This window comes from Lissotriton helveticus, chromosome 3_1 (assembly GCF_964261635.1).
Source record: "Lissotriton helveticus chromosome 3_1, aLisHel1.1, whole genome shotgun sequence".
NCBI classification, from domain to species: domain Eukaryota; kingdom Metazoa; phylum Chordata; class Amphibia; order Caudata; family Salamandridae; genus Lissotriton; species Lissotriton helveticus.
In genome coordinates, this window is record NC_136061.1 from 1,035,296,616 (window position 1) to 1,035,312,774 (window position 16,159).

Below are 16,159 nucleotides of genomic sequence, written 5' to 3' on the forward strand. Positions count from 1 at the left end.
CCACCCCATTTCAATGCAATAAAAATAAAAAGGGAGCGAGAACGCACCCTTGCCGTATGCCCCTTGTAACGGTGAACCCTGTGGTACATTCACTGTTTACACTAAAATGTAACCAGGCAATTAAATGACCATACAATTGTGACAAAAAAGAGATCATATCAGGTGGTGCACCCATGTCTGTCAATGTCTTTCACAGCTTAGCGTGGTTGACTAAATCAAATGCACTGCTTGAATCAGTGAAACATAAAAACTGCTGCTAATTTGGGACTTATAATAGTTCTGATTTTGCATACTTTATGATTTTGCATTTGAGAGCCTTTATGGCAGTATTGTGTACCGCTTACTCTTCTAATTTTGTAATAAAACCTTTTAACTTTACACTTATCTAGACCTCAATAATTGACTGGGCTCAGTTATTTGTTTGAACTGTTTTATTCTGCTAATCAATGTTTAAGGGGTGTCCTAAAACACAATTCAACCAGTGGGAGAGCCGGATGAGGTAATATATCGGGGTGAATACATTTTAGGGTGTCCAAATTTTGGGGTACTGTTTTGCTCCCACAAATGAGAACAGTCCTGGTGATTGTAAAGCTGTTAATGTCATTCAATAATGCAAGGAGTGCTCCCAAAGACAAAGTTAGTTAAAGCGTCAAACGCTAAGGGTGCCCTGCCCAATCTCGTCTCCAATCACCTCACTATCATTAAGCTCTGCTATCTCGGTACTGCAAAGTGCTTTGAAATGACCACATTGCAACATGTAGGGTTTTATAAAAGCTTTTAAGGAAATAAATAACAGCGATTTGGAAAATATGCAGCGGAGATTTAAACTAAGAATAAAAGGAGCCTAAATGAACACAAATCTCTGTTATCTCATTTTTTTCATGTCGTCTAAACACCAAATAAGAAAACATAAAGGTCAGACCCTGAATTACCCGGATAGTGACAGCATTTACAGCACAAAAGGTTGCTAATAATGTACGGCAAGTCTCCTAATTTATGTTTATTGAGGGTTCCCTACCCGATGGCTGCTACAAGCTACTCGCTGGCAAAGGGTTAACAATTCTTGTGCCAGAAAAAAAGGCACACCACTACCTTCAGACATTTTAATAAACGTAAGGAAGACTGCCAGCAAAAGAGTTGCTGTCCAAATAGACTGACATCCAGAGGCCAATGTAGCCTTTAATGACAGTGTAAGATAATGACAGGCCCCACTCAGAATCAGCAGGAAGGGGAAGATCAATCTCGGCAGAGTGAAGGAAAAATGCTGCCTTTCTTCATGTTAGCTCATCTCATACATATCTTTCTTCAGCAGCTGCTCGGGACTGGGGGCTCTGCATTAACCACACGCTAGATCAATAACAATTACACCTTCTCAGAAACATGACACATCCCAGGATTGGGATGACATTTCACTTAGGCCAACATTGATCTCAGTTCCTCCGGCTCCAGTCCTAAATTTAAGGCAGACTGGGGTCCACTTGGAAAAAACAGCAAACAGCTGCTCGGCCCTCGGCTCTGAAAGAAAACAGCACATCCGGCGGCACAGTTTACGCTTCCAAACTGCCATTCGTCCTGTCCCTTGCCACCAACAGCCATTCTCAAGTTCATCAAAAACAATTTGTCTTATCTAAATGACTTACTGTGACATCGATGTTAATAATATCCCCATCCTGGAGTGGACGGCTGAAACATAAACAGGAAAATAAATGGCACTAGTTGGTCGTGAATCAGTGAGGTATGAAAATAAACAGCAAATAACAGAAGTGAAAAAAATCAATCAGAAGGCGAGCATGTAACATAATTAGGCTAAGATTGTCATTACAAATCGAAGGGCTCCGTTCGCAAAAGAGCAAATATAATCGCAGGTAATTGAAATGGCGGCTGTTAACTGTTAACCAACAATTTCACACTGTTTGCTTCATCTAATATTTACTGGATTTTTTGTCTTATTAACTGTAGAGAAAAACAAATATTAAAATAAGCTTGTTTTTTTGGTCTGGAGTATTTACCTCGAAGTCACTACCAGAACTAGCAAGCAAAAGAACGGGTGACTTTTCGAGGTGGAGGTTTGTGCGCGCAGAACTAGTGTAAACTTTTGCACAGGCCGCAGCACTCCAGCACATAGATAGATAATAGCATGCAGGGCACAGTGTTTAAATTAACATGAATGCAAAAACACAGAAACCAGTCCCAGGATGCTTGTTTCCGGTTCAGGGAAGACTAGGCTTGGCAGTTCGGCTGGACAGTTCCAATGAGGCAAAGGGTCAAGACTGATTTGCATATGGCTGGGTATGAACTGAGGTGGCTTAGTGAGCTAAAGAATGATGAATTCAACCCAGATCTGTGACGGGGGTGGGGGGGGGGGTGAGTGTCTGAAAAGTTTCAGCACTCTGTCCATCATCACCTTGTGTTTTCTTCAATTAACATTAACACATTGGGTGTGGGGTACAGTGCTGAGGTGTGCACTTTGTATCTTAGATTGATCCAGGTCGAATTCTTCACAACACGACACATGCAGCGCACAGTGCTAGTGTTAACGTCGAGTAACCAACATACTGCACGTGGAGCACGGTGCACGACTGCACGTGTTAGGAGCTACACACCTGATCTGTTTGAGGCATAGCGCTACTTTTAACATTACTGGGTGTGCATGGCACAGTGTTTGTGTTAATGTGTGCCTAATGGGATATTATGTTGATCCATGCTGCAGTACTAATAAATGTCAAATAAGTGGGGCGCCATCATGGTTTGTGCATTTACACATTGCGTGTGCAACACACAGTAATCTACGCAAACAGCTGAGTTGAACATAGACGCAGGATAATAGAGAAGGCTTGCATTCAGCTTTGTTCTTGATAAGGCCGTAACATCATAAGGGAATATTACACAGATTGTTTATTTTGATCAAATAATAAGTTTTACAAGATAAAATACCTGTCTGGAATACCATGACACGCCACATTATTTACAGAGGTGCACGATGATCTGGGGAACCCCCCATAGCCGAGCGGAGAGGGGTAGGCATTTCGGGCAATTATTTCTTGATGTATAATAGAATCCACCTCTTCGGTTGTCATGCCAACCTGGAACATTAAACAGAAAGCATCCTGTAAGGAAAGGCAATGGGGTTCGGCATCACGTGAAGATTGGCCGTGTGCTTGGGTGAAGTTGTGTGTGCTGTGTGTTCAGACATACTCGGATGTATGTAGTGCGTGACGCTGATGCACTTTGTATATTTCAACCTTTGGCTCTTACACTCAGTGTTATGAAATGATTGCAGTGCGCACTTTACGAGAAACTACCAGGTGCAAACACTCGCTCCGTGTAGTGCTGCGGCCCTCTTAGGAAATGATTTAAGAATTCACTTATCTGGCACAAACAAAACCCTCCACACAATAAACAGCATTTAAAATAATTAAAAAAAGAATCCGAGTTTCCGGCTTTGTGGCTGATACCTTCAGACTCTTGCCGGCCAGGAGGAGGACGCGGCGAGCCAGCTGACAGGCCTGACGGAGTCGTTGAATCTGATCCTCGCTCTTAATTTCTATGTAGTCTCCCCAGTCGGGTACAACGCCCGTCGTCACATAGTCTGGCTTCTTTATGTGCTTGGAAAAGGAATGGAAAGAGACGGAGATCAGAAACAAGCGTGACAATGGGATCATTTTGTCAGACAGCGCCGTGTGCCCCATAGCGGCGTGCCCTTTCAGACACAGGGACGGCCTTCCTAAGCCTTCGAGGAAAGCCCCGGGGCCCTCTGTGCTTCTTCCGCCGCCCTTTGACCTTAACACTGCCAGTAGTGTCACCGCTGCCTTAGACATCCTCTTAGCCTAGAGTTTTCGAATTCGTGAGGCACTTGCCGCGCGCGCGCGCTCAGATAGGCGCGCGTTTTCGTGAGGCACTTGCCGCGCGCGCTCAAATTAGGAGAGACGTCTTTGCTCTGACTTGAAATGTACCTTGCTGTATGAAAGACAACTACACCCCGGCGTCTACTGCAAACTCATACTTTAATCAACAAGGAAAAATAAGTGAACATATCTGGTACATGTTTGTTCGGCTTTTATCCGCAAAATACCTACCTAAATCCACCGCTGCCCCAAATAATAGTAGGAATAACACTTTCAAAACAACACGGAAGCCAGTGTAGCTACACGCAAGTCTCTTACAAGCAAAGCGACGTGCGAGGCTTCACGATGTTTACATGCCACCACTTATGCTCCGGTTGTCACAGCAATTCTTAAAGAAAAATGCTGGTCTAAATTAAAAGACATTTGAATAATGTTGCCATTGAATGGGTTAAATAAAAGCGTTTACTATCAATAGACAAAATGTACTTTTGGATGGATTCAATAAATCAAGATTTTTTAATTACAATATTGTGAAACGGTGCGTCCCTCAACACTATAATTTTTCAGTAATACACACCATCGGTGAGCATGGTATAAACTGTGGTGCTGGAACAATTTTTAGAGAGGGGTTGCTGACCCCAGACATCACCTGACTTGAATGTTCTTTCCAGGACGGTTACATATATCTAGCGATATTTGTGCTTTACTTTGTAAATCAAACACGTATCTTTATTTACGTATGTTTAGAAAACCTCTGCAATACTGCGACCTTCTCCTTTCAACTGTACCCTGACAAGATTTCAATAGTTAGAATTACAAAATATACAAAACAGGAAGTCAGAGAAAAGAATAGTAAACACAGCTCTTTCCGCCCGCCGCACAAAGAATTAGCAATATTTTATCACACGAAGTTGTAGGTCATCTAAGCAGTTTGCACGTTAACAAAGTAAATGCTTTAAGTGTAACAAATGAAGGCCTCTTTAAGGGTAATTCTGGATCTGAAATCCATCAAGGATATATTGCAAATGCTGTAAATCCAAAATTATGTGCTAAATGCTGCAGCAAAAGAACACAAATTCACTGACCTCACCATGGTAATATTTTGTTAATTAAAAATTTGTTCTAGAAACGTAAACAAACTAAACATTTAAATTTCAATTAATGCCTACAGCATCTTGCAGAAAACAGCATTTCAAGTTAGCAGTCCCAAATTAAAATGTAATATAAAAAATACAAAATTGGTGTGATGTGTAATATGGTTCTATTTTGACATCTTGGCGTTCTGGTGACATTTACAAACCACTCGGCTTTCTGCCTACTTATAGAACCCCTTGGTGGCAAAATTACACCTTTATCCATTATGCCCCCCACACCACACTCTTTCTCACCCACCCACACACATGTAAACAAAATGATTCTGTCATCAGATAATAACGGAAAAATCTCATTTTGTAAATTAGTGAAGAATATGCACATAATGTGACAAACCATTCCAAGTAAAATTAATAAAACAGAAACACATTGTCAAAAGAATTATCAAACCATGTTAATAATAATAATACAAATCATGACTTATAATGAGTCGATGGGACTAATTTTATTAACCCCAAAAAGTGAAAGACCGGGGCGTGGCTTCGATGCTGAACATGGCAGTTGCTCTTTGTTAAATATCCGTATTTGAAGCCTGCTCTCTGGTGCTCTTCAGCCTGGGTCAAGCGCAGACTGGCGGGGCTTCATTAGAACCTGATTTGACCTCAAACAGGCACTCCGAAGATCCTCAGATTAACCGCATCGCTGCTAGGGAGATTCTCCTGCTGTGCTGGACAGCAATAAAAACGGGTGTGGTCATGACGAGCTCAGCTCGTCATGAGCACACGAGCACTGTACTGCATGACGAGCTGAGCTCGTCATGAGCATGAAAGGGTTTAACAAAGATTCCTGTGAAGGGGTCTGATACCTTCTCTACTGCCGGCAGCCTCTCAGGCCGCTTCATCGAAGGACAACGATCACGCCCAGTGACTGGCCAGAGGATTGACTGAGCGGCGATCTGGGAGTACCACTGGCTGGATTGCACAAGAAGCCCCCCCTCTTTTCCCTGGGAAAAGGGAATATCGGGGCCTAAAATCCTGGAATGTCTTGAGGCGACCCCTTCTGAAGACATCGCCTAGGTACAAGATCCCAATCTGGTCCCAGGGGGTGAAGCCCTCCAAGCAGATAGCTGGCCCAGCAACGTGCCCCTCCAAAAGGGAGTCAACTCGGTGAGACGACGGTCCCAGTCAATAGGTCTAAGGGCCACCCTGCAGCAGCTAAGGGACACTAGCATGCATGTAGGTAGTAGGGGGAGGAGGTTCATTTGACCATCCAAATTCAGGGAATAAATCTCCAGGCGGTAGGCCGGGTCGTCCCATCCCCCAGGGGAACCATACATTTATCGGTACAAGGTGGGCTGCGCAGTAATAGAGATAGATGTCTGATAAGCCAAGGCCCCATCGAAAGGAGAATTGTGCATTGTGTGTAATGCCTCCGTCACCTAAAATTCCCACACTTATTGTGTCGATTCACCCTTCGGAATACAAGGTTACAATGTCAATTTGCAGCACTGATCTCTGAACGGCTTCAATGATTCAAAGAGAAAACCTATAAAGAATAAACAGCTTTGGGGAAAGATGGCTATCTTAAAAGATACGTTTCCACTGGTACATGTGAGGCACACTTTGGGCCATCAAAGTGATGGCATTCACACCAAAGGGAACTGTGCAGCTGGCTTAGTGGCAAAGGCTGCAATTCAGACTGTCAGAGTAGCAGTTCTAACCAGATCTCAAACAAAGATCGACACAGATATTGTAAGAGCCATAAAGGCAACCAAGCAAGGTGTGAAACCGCTTTGAGGATTTCCTACCAAATGCTCCTATACCCTTAATTCAGGTAACATTCCTGAAGTTAAGCTACACAGGAGTGGGAGACTGAATAATACCGAATAGTCTGTCTAGATTAAATTTGATCAAAGCCTTTCAGGGATTGGCTTCTGCCCAGGCAGGAATAAATGCAACTGTAACTGTGCTACAGCAACACTACTGATGGCTTTCTTTATATAAACAGACTAGGACTACCTCAGGCAGTGTGAAATTTGACAGTAGATTAAACCCTTCACTGTCGAAAGACCTTCATCAACTCCTCTCATGATCTCCAACATCCCCTTCCGGGTGATTTATTTGGATCACATCTGTACCCTCCACTCAGCTTACTGATATAAATACATATTGGTTGCGACTGATTCTTATTTTCGATTGCAATGGCTTTGACCACAGAGAAATGCAAGCGCTTCAGTAGTAGTAAAAAATTTGCAGTGCCCAGTGGCAATTGGACCAGTTCCTTCATTTCATTACGATAACGGTCCTGCATTCGCTTCTAAGGCTTACAGGGATTCAATGTCTGATCTTAAAGTTTGTCTGTAATTCAGAAACATGAACAAAGATGAATCAAATGGCATTGTAGAGCATGCCAATGGTATGATTACACAAGATGCACAAGCTACTACTTGTGTAACAATATATCTGTAGGAGACATTAGTTAGTGATAGATTCCTTACCTTAGAATATCCCCTGGCGTCAGACTGGATCCGGAAAATTTTCGCTAGCAGTACCTCTGCGTATCAGTAGGTGGCGTCGTGCGGCTCTGCTTCCGTCGCTGGCGTCGTATGCGCCGAGATGACATCACAGAGACTACTTAGGTGCCACTCATGCGCACTGATGTCAGTTCTGTACACGACCTTCCGCGCCAGGAACGCAGAGCCTTGCAAGACACTGACCATTGGTGCAGAAAACTAGGGCCCTAAAAGGGAAGACCTTAACTCTAGAAATCAGTTTGCAGAACGGGGAGGATGGGTGGGGCGATAAGGAATCTATCACTAACCAATGTCTTTTACAGATATATATCGTTACACAAGTAGTAACTTGTGCATCTGAAAGAGACACGTTAGTGATAGATTCCTTACCTTAGAATAGACACCCCAGCAATATCAACCCCGGTGGTGGGTCTGCAAACAAGATTACACCAGAAAGTCACAGAGAACAGAACGGACAAAAAAGCAGTCTCTCCGGACTTGACTGTCACGGCAGTAATGCTTGCTAAACGTGTGCAGAGAGGCCCACATAGCTGCCTGACAAATGTCCTGCAAGGGACCGCCGCATCCCAAGGCAGTAGTGGCTGCTGTTGCCCTGGTGGAATGGGCACGCAGCCCCACAGGAGGCTCCTTCCTAGCCAACGAGTAAAAGGCCTTGATGCAGAGAATGACCCACCAAGAGATGGTCCGTTTGTGCACGGCTCAACCTTTTTTGGCACCCACGTAGCCAACAAAGAGCTGGTCATCTACCCGGAACTGTTCTGTGCACTTCAGATAGAATGAGAGCGCACGTTTTGGGTCCAGACGGTAGAGCCTCTCTTCCTCTTTTGAAGGATGCGGAGGCGGAAAGAAGGTGGGCAAAGTGATGGTCTGCCAGATGTGGAAGGGCGTGACAACCTTTGGCAGGAAAGAAGGACGGGTCCTTAAAACCACCTTGTCCAGATGAACAGAAAGGAAAGAGGTGTGGAAGAAAGAGCCTGGAGTTCACTCACTCCTCTGGCAGAGGCGATAGTTACCAAGAAAGTCGTCTTTAGAGTGAGAAGACATAAAGGACAGTTATGAAGGGGCTCAAAGGGAGCGCACATCAGATACGTCAAGACAAGGTTTAAGTCCCATTGAGGCATTATGATCGGCACCGGAGGGAACGTTTGTGTAATGCCTTTCAGGAAACGGTTACCAACCGGGGACTTAAAAAGAGAAGGCTCATCTGGAAGCCGTAGAAAGGCGAAGATGGCCGAAAGATAACCTTTGACAGTGCCCAGAGCAGAGCCCTGCTGGGCCAAAGAACGAAGGAACAGAAGAACCTCGGAAAGAGGGGCAGAAAGTGGATCCTATAGCCATCGCCTTGTATAGGCGGAAAGGCGTACAACAGACCGCATCTGCACTCGCGACGAAAAGCGCTGCAGAGCGAATGCCGCCTTGGTAATCCCAACGCGCAGAACTGATGACATTGAGCGTTCTCTTCGGTGGCGAATAGATCTAACCAAGGCTCTCCCCACTGCAGAAAGAGACCTTGCACCACATCCGAGTTCAGATACCATTCGTGATCCATCAAGCATCGGCGGCTGAGTTCGTCCGCCCTGGCGTTCAGAGAACCTGCCAGGTGTTAAACCACCAAGGTGATGCCTTGATGTTCCAGTCAAGTCCAGAGGCGCAGAGCCTCCTGACATAGGGTCTACGACCCCACCCACCCTGTTTCCTGTTTGTTGCAATACCACATAGCGGTGGTGTTGTCTGTGAACACCTGCACCACACTCCCCTGGACAGAGTGAAGGAATGCCTTCAGTGCAAGTAGGATCGTCCGAAGCTCCAAAAGGTTGATATGGAGCAGGGATTCTGCCGGAGATCAGAGGCCGCTGATCTCTGACTCTCCCAAGTGGCCTCCCCATCCCAGGAGTGACGCATCCGTCACCACTGTGTGCTCCGGTTGGGGAAGAGAGAGGGATCTGCCATTTACCCAATCGCGATTGGTGAGCCACCACTGCAATTGTCGTGCAGTGCCCTCTGAGATCTGGACGTGAGCGGACAGGTTGCCCTGAATAGGAACTTCAGGTCCCAATGCAGAGCCCGCATGTGCCATCTGGCATGTTGCACTAGCAGAATGCAGGAGGCCATCAGGCCCAGGAGCCGGAGGGTCATCGTGACTGAAACCTGGGATAGAGGCGGAAAGATCAGAATCTTAGCCTGAATATCCCGGACTCGTTACTCGGGAGGATAAACCCAAAACCGCATCGAATCCAGAACCGCTCCGATGAAGGGGAGCTTCTCAGAGGGGCTCAGGTGCGACTTCGGCACGTTGATGGAGAACCCCAGCAAATGCAGGAGGTCGGCTGTTGTCTGAAGATGGGTGACAACTGCTTGGGGCGAGTCCCCTTCAACAACCAGTCGTCGAGGTAGGGGAAGACTGACACCCCTGACCTGCGCAGGTGAGCTGCGACCACCTCCATTACTACCCAAGGGGCGCTGGTAAGGCTGAAGGGGAGCACAGCAAACTCCTGGCCTACCGAGAACCGCAGGTAACGCCGGTGGGCCGGCAGGACGGGGATGTGAAAATATGCATCCTTCAAGTCCAACGCTACCATCCAGTTTCCAGGGTCGAGGGCAGCGGAGACCTGAGCCAGAGTCAACATCTTGAACTTCTCCTTCCGGATGAAGCGATTGACGTTCCTGAGGTCCAAGATGAGGCGCAAGCCCCCTTTGTACTTCTTGGAGACCAGAAAGTAGTGGGAATAACAACCACATCCTACCTCTGGCCCAGGAATGCGCTTGATGGCCCCCTTGGCCAAGAGGGCCATAACTTCCTGTTGGATAAGCGTGAAGTGATCCCCCGACATGCAGTGGAACTGAAGTGGCATGGCTGGGGGGGGGTAGACTTGAAGGGAAGGGAGTAACCCTTCAGGATGAGTTGCAGCACCCACCTGTCGGAAGTGACAGAAAGCCAGTGGGAAATGTGATGTTGAATCCTGTCGCCCACTGGCGTGGGGTGCATCCCAAAGCTCGGGCTAGGAAGGCTTTAAGGCGGACGCTGCAGGAGCGGAGGTTGACTGACCCGCACGCTAGCCCCCTGTGCCGCCAAGGCGGGCTCCACGCCCACGGCCACGCTGAGGTTGGTTCTGCGCAGGCTTCTGACTGAACGGGCTGGCAGGGGCGCCTTTTTCCGTGGCCACGAAAGGAATAAAAGGTAGACGTGGCCGGGCGCATGGTGGAGAGACCCAAGGACTTGGCCGTAGCCCGAAAGTCCTTAAAACGCTCCAGCGCAGTGTCGGCTTTATCGCCAAACAGGCGGGTGCCATCAAAGGGCATGTCCATGAGTGAGCTTTGGACATCTGGCGAGAACCCGGTAGATCTCAACCAGGGGTGGCGACGCAGCGCCACAGTCGTAGAGAGTGCCCGACCTAGTGAATCTGCGGTGTCCAACCCACACAGAATGGCAAACTTAGCCGCATCTTTACCCTCGGCAACAGCTTGGGACAACACAGCTTGGACCTCTTCAGGACACTGAGGCAACACCTGTGCAACCGTATCCCACACGCGTTGGAATAACGGCCCAATAGGCATGCAGGGTTCACCGACCGCAGCCCTAAGCTGGCCGAAGAGACCAACTGCTTGCCGAACTGCTCCAGCTTCTTAGAGTCTTTATCCGGCAGAGCCGAGGGAAAAGCACTCTGTGACGTCGAAGCTTGGATGACCAGGCTCTTGGGCGTAGGATGAGTGGTCAGAAAGGCAGGGTCACCCGGCACCGGGCGATGACGCCTGGCGATGTTCTTATCCACAGGGGCCCCTGTCGCTGGCCGCGACCAAGTGCCCAGTAAGACGTCAGTGAGGGCATCATTAAATGGCAGCAGGGGCTCTGACGAAGTGGACGCCGTCTGGAGCACCTCAGTGAGGAGATTAGTTTTCAGGCCCACCGTAGGGATATCAAGGTTGAGGACCTCACCTGCCTGACGGAGCACCACCGTGTAAGAAGCGCCCTGCTCCATGGTAGGTGGGGAGAGGCAAACCCCAGATCAGAGGAGACATCAAGGCCGCCGGCCTCCTCTAAGTCGTCCGCCCAGTCCTGCTCGGAGTCACACTGACGAGCAAGAGGGTCCCCGGACTACTCCCTGTCGTCCTCCACCTCCTCCATATGTGCTACAGACCGCGGCATCAGGACAGGGACCGGGGAAGGAACAAATGGCGCCGGACGGGGCCAAACCGGCGCCGTGTCCCAATGCGGATCCCAGGTAGGGACAAAATTGACCGGGAGCTGGGGCGGAACAAATGGTATCCACTGTGGCGCCTGAGGCACAGCCGAGGTTGGGGTCGGAGCCGGCAAGTTGCGACCTTTGGGCGCCGTGGCCGGAGCCAGAGGCACAGAATTCTGCGGTGCCGGAGCCTCGACAGGACCCTGACACAGGACCACTGGGCCCAAGGGCGTGCCGGTGGGAGCCTGAGACCTAAACAGGCGGTCTATGGTGGCAAGAAACTCTTGCACCTGTGCAGGAGTCACCGACGGACCCGGATAAGGCGGGTAGGCCGTGGGACTCCCTGGCTCCGAAGGAGCTGCAGGGGCAGAACCGGGTTCCCATCCTCTACATCAGGGGACTGACAGGGGGATGTCGGAGAGCGACAACGCTTCTTCGTCTTCTTTTTGTGTCGTCTCTTACCCAAATCCGAGGGTGAAGACTTGGAGCCCGAAGAGCGATGATAGTGGCCTCGCGAGTGTTCTCTGGAGCGGCCCCTGGACCGAGAGAGGAGCTGGGACGAGTGCCGGACCTCAAGCAGCTTCCGGCGCCGCTCCCTCAAGGCCTTCGCGGCCATGGCCAGACTGTCCATACAGGACCGAGAGTGGTGGTTGCACTCCAGGCAGTAGAGACAGACGCTGTGGGGGTCCGCCACCGACATATTGCGACGGCAGGCCCCTCAAGACTTAAACTCAGGCATCCCTACGTGCACCAGTGGAGACTTACAGGAGACAAAAAGTCTCAAAAAGGTAGTCAAAACGTGACTACGGTACGCGGTCTAATCAGATCTGCGCTTACTGGTGCGGAAAAAGAAAGAACTGACGTCAGCGTGCATGGGGGGTGCCTAAGTAGTCTGCGTGATGTCATCTCGGCGCATACGATGCCAGCGACGGACGCTGAGCCGCACAAAGCCACCTACTGACGCGCAGAGGTACTGCTAGTGAAACATTTCCAGGATCCAGTCTGACGCCTGGAGATATTCTAAGGTAAGGAATCTATCACTAATATATCTCTTTGAGATTTGACTAATAGATTGTACCATAACTTTTATGGAGTTCAAAGAGCAATAAATTACTTGCCTAGGCGAGTATTGGAAGGATGACTCCATACGAAGTTCTCTTTGGAATTCCTATGAATGGGCCTAGCTTAGAAAATTCTGGGAAGGTGGAGGATGATGATACACTTGACTTGGAGAAACATTTGAATGTTATACAAAGTATCTAAGAAGTCAGATACAAGCTAATACAAACCACTCTGACGCCACCACCTGTTGAAAGAAGGGATCGCTGCCGCTGATGGGTGGGTTCCCAAAGTTTGAGACCTAGTTCAAGAGAAAATTCATGACAAGCAAGCTTTTGAACCATCCTACAAACCACCCGTTACTGCTCTTGGTGTAAAATGCAACAAGATTGTTATTCTGCCTACCTTGCCTGGCTCAAAGAGAAACAGACTGATGTCTATCAACCATGTTAAAAACACTAATTGGCCTGTACTCGGCAGCCGACCTAGCCACAGACACCAAGAAGCATTTAGAGTAGTGCTTACCAGCCTCTCCTTACTGTGAACACCTTACCCCTGAACAAAGCAGTAAAATTTCTTGCTTGAGTTCCCAACTGGGAATATTTGAACTCAACACTCTACGCAGAACACTGAGTGCAAGAAACACAGCAGTTCAATTCCATGGTTTACTATGAAATTCCACCTGATGCTACGCCATTTGTACTTGTACTCTTTCAAGAGACCAATGATATTGAAAATGGCTCTGGATATTTCACAGAAGACTTTACAACCCCTTCTCCAGTCACTCACTTCCAGAGACTGCTTCACGCTCGTCAATGAGTTTGTGACAAGTATTTGATTTCTCTGAGGTCCTATGCCTGGATCATTTTGGGAACTTTTCATCATATTGTTGTCAATGATATTTGTCATTCTACTATTACAGAATGGACACTTAATCGCTGACAGACAGCTGCTTAGCTGGGTTGCGTGAAATGCAACAACACTCCTCATCCCACAGAGCCTGAAGAGGTCTCTATACTGTGAACATTACAGCTTATCCTGTGCCCCAGGGCACAGCCTGGCAAAAGTTTCCATATAAGATTATGGGACCCACAGAGACATTGCCATTGCCTTTTGTGATAAAAGTTTCAATGAATGATGTTAGAATACCTGGTTCTATTTCAGATGATTGAGACACTGAGACTTTTAAAAGAATGATCTCTGATTTACAGGCATTTACACAGACATTTGCTAGTTTGACTAATGAAGATCCCTATTTGATTGCAGCTAATTACAAAGAAATGTATTGCTATCACCACTATGTATATTATTTCATACACTGGGCTGGCTATTCTAGATAAATTCACAACTACACACAGTGGGAACATTGTGAGGCCCGCCACCCGATAGTCATTATAATTTCTCTAAAGAAATGAACTTATTTTTCATAGTACTGATAGATCACACCCTTTGCCTTTCATTTCATACAGAAGCCACAGTAGCTTCTGAAAACCCAACAAGTTGATTTACTATACTGACTTTAGTCAAAACCTGGCTATTTAAGGCTACGAGTATTGGAAAGCAATTGTTCATGGAAAAAAGTATTTGCGCAACCAAAGTTTGGTAAATCCAAGGCAAAGAAGTCTTATTTTGAGCTTGTATTATACCGAAAGAAATAATCTTTCTAAACAAGATTAACCAGCAGATTAACTCTCTGAGATTCGGAACAATGAAGGACTTCAAGAAACCTTTGGTACCAAAAACCAATTTTACCAGGTTCAAGAATTTGCAATTTGAACTGAACATGTATGACTCACACATAAATGATATGATACAAAATGTAACTACTAATTCAACCCAATTTCCTGTTCAGCTTTACGATTCTGATACCTGCATTCAGCGTTTTCTTTCCAACACTCCTGGACCTAAATCTGATCGCCCTGACCCACATTATAATACACAAACACCTATAGTAGTAACCACTTATAGTGTAGGTAAGCTATGGCAATGACAGCTGGAACATTCTATTATTTCAGCGGTAAAGGAACACTTTTTCTTTCTTATTTAAAACATTGGTTTTTCTGACTTTCTTCTGGGACCACGTTCTAAAAGAAATAAAAGATTCCTTGCCACAGGAATAAATGCAATTTATAATGAATTAAACAAATATTCAGAGAAAAAAACTGCAGAAAGAATTAGGCAAATAGATCAAGAAAATGTGGAAACAGTTTTTAAAGTTATTGATAATGGAATGCACACACTTTCTAACAGAGTTTAATCGCTAGATCACATTCCGTCCTCAGTCTTAGACTAAAAGAAGACTTAAGCTTACTACAACACCAGCAAACTCAGTTAAGAGTAATTATACAACTAAATTGGGCAATACAAACACTCAGATCAGGTTTTGTGCTTTGGCAACTCCTAAATGAAACAGCCATGTTTGAAACCATATAATTAGATGCTCACTTAAAAAAACACAATGGCTAAGAAAGAATCCACGTACACACTACTAAGTATAGAACAAGTTGAAGACGCACCATTTATAGCCAGTGACACTCCACCTATTAACTGGTTAATATATGGTATTATTTCCTTACCTGTTACCATTTTTCATTTTCATGACTGTCAAAAATATGAATCCATAGGCTGGTAGGAAATTATGGACAATTCACAATTGTCCCATTCATGGAAATGACCTATTACCCATATCGGATTCCATGAAAATGAAGATGACCCTGTGTACATTACATTAGTACATCAAATTGAAAAAATTCCTTGCACACTACTTTCTGTGCGACACCCTTTCATTGCATGGAATGTGTAGTGCTTTGAAGCCAGGGTTAGGTTGTGTTTTATCAGTTCCCCACTGCACCCATTCCCACACATCATGAACTCTTGAATAAGGGTTCTCATTTATTTCTGACAAACGATACTTGCTGTGAGTTGGAACCCGGCAAGCCATACCTGATAACAATTTCCACAAACAATGCAGTGTTGTGGAATGACCTTGTACCCACCACCTCAAAATAGCAGTAGGAACAGCCCTTGGCATAGTATAAACATGACATATATGCGTTTTGATGATCTAAACAAGCTATTGAGTGTTCTATTACAAAAAGAAGTCCCTTTGACTTCAGTGGTTGAAGTTTATAATCTCCAAACAATATTTAATTCATCTGTAACAACAAGTGTTGTGCATCTTTTTTTAGACTGGATTTAAAGCAGTATTTGGACTGATTTTGTCATTTTTTTATTCTCTGCAGTTGCAGAGAGACTTAGCACGCTACATAGGACGTGCTTGGCTATCTGAAGTTATCAAACACTGTATACTCACATTTCATAAAATGGATGCTACACAAGTGGAACCTGTGTTCTGGTGCATAAACTGTCCAACCAATGTCATATTGGATTTAGAGTTGGAACAGCCCCCAGTGGCTTATCCCTCTGTGGAGACAATTGTTCAGCCTCGA

The 16,159-nt window shown here is 46.2% G+C and overlaps 1 protein-coding gene across 1 annotated transcript in view; it reads right to left on the reverse strand.

Moving 5' to 3' along the window:
* Positions 1–16,159, reverse strand: part of METAP1D (methionyl aminopeptidase type 1D, mitochondrial) — a 953,302-nt gene that overhangs the window by 420,995 nt on the left and 516,148 nt on the right. Inside the window, exons 5-7 of the mRNA XM_078681565.1 lie at positions 3,456–3,605; positions 2,935–3,083; positions 1,641–1,683 (exon numbers count right to left, since the gene is read on the reverse strand). Of these exons, the coding sequence (XP_078537691.1) occupies positions 1,641–1,683; positions 2,935–3,083; positions 3,456–3,605 (342 nt within the window). The remainder of the gene's footprint in view (positions 1–1,640; positions 1,684–2,934; positions 3,084–3,455; positions 3,606–16,159) is intronic.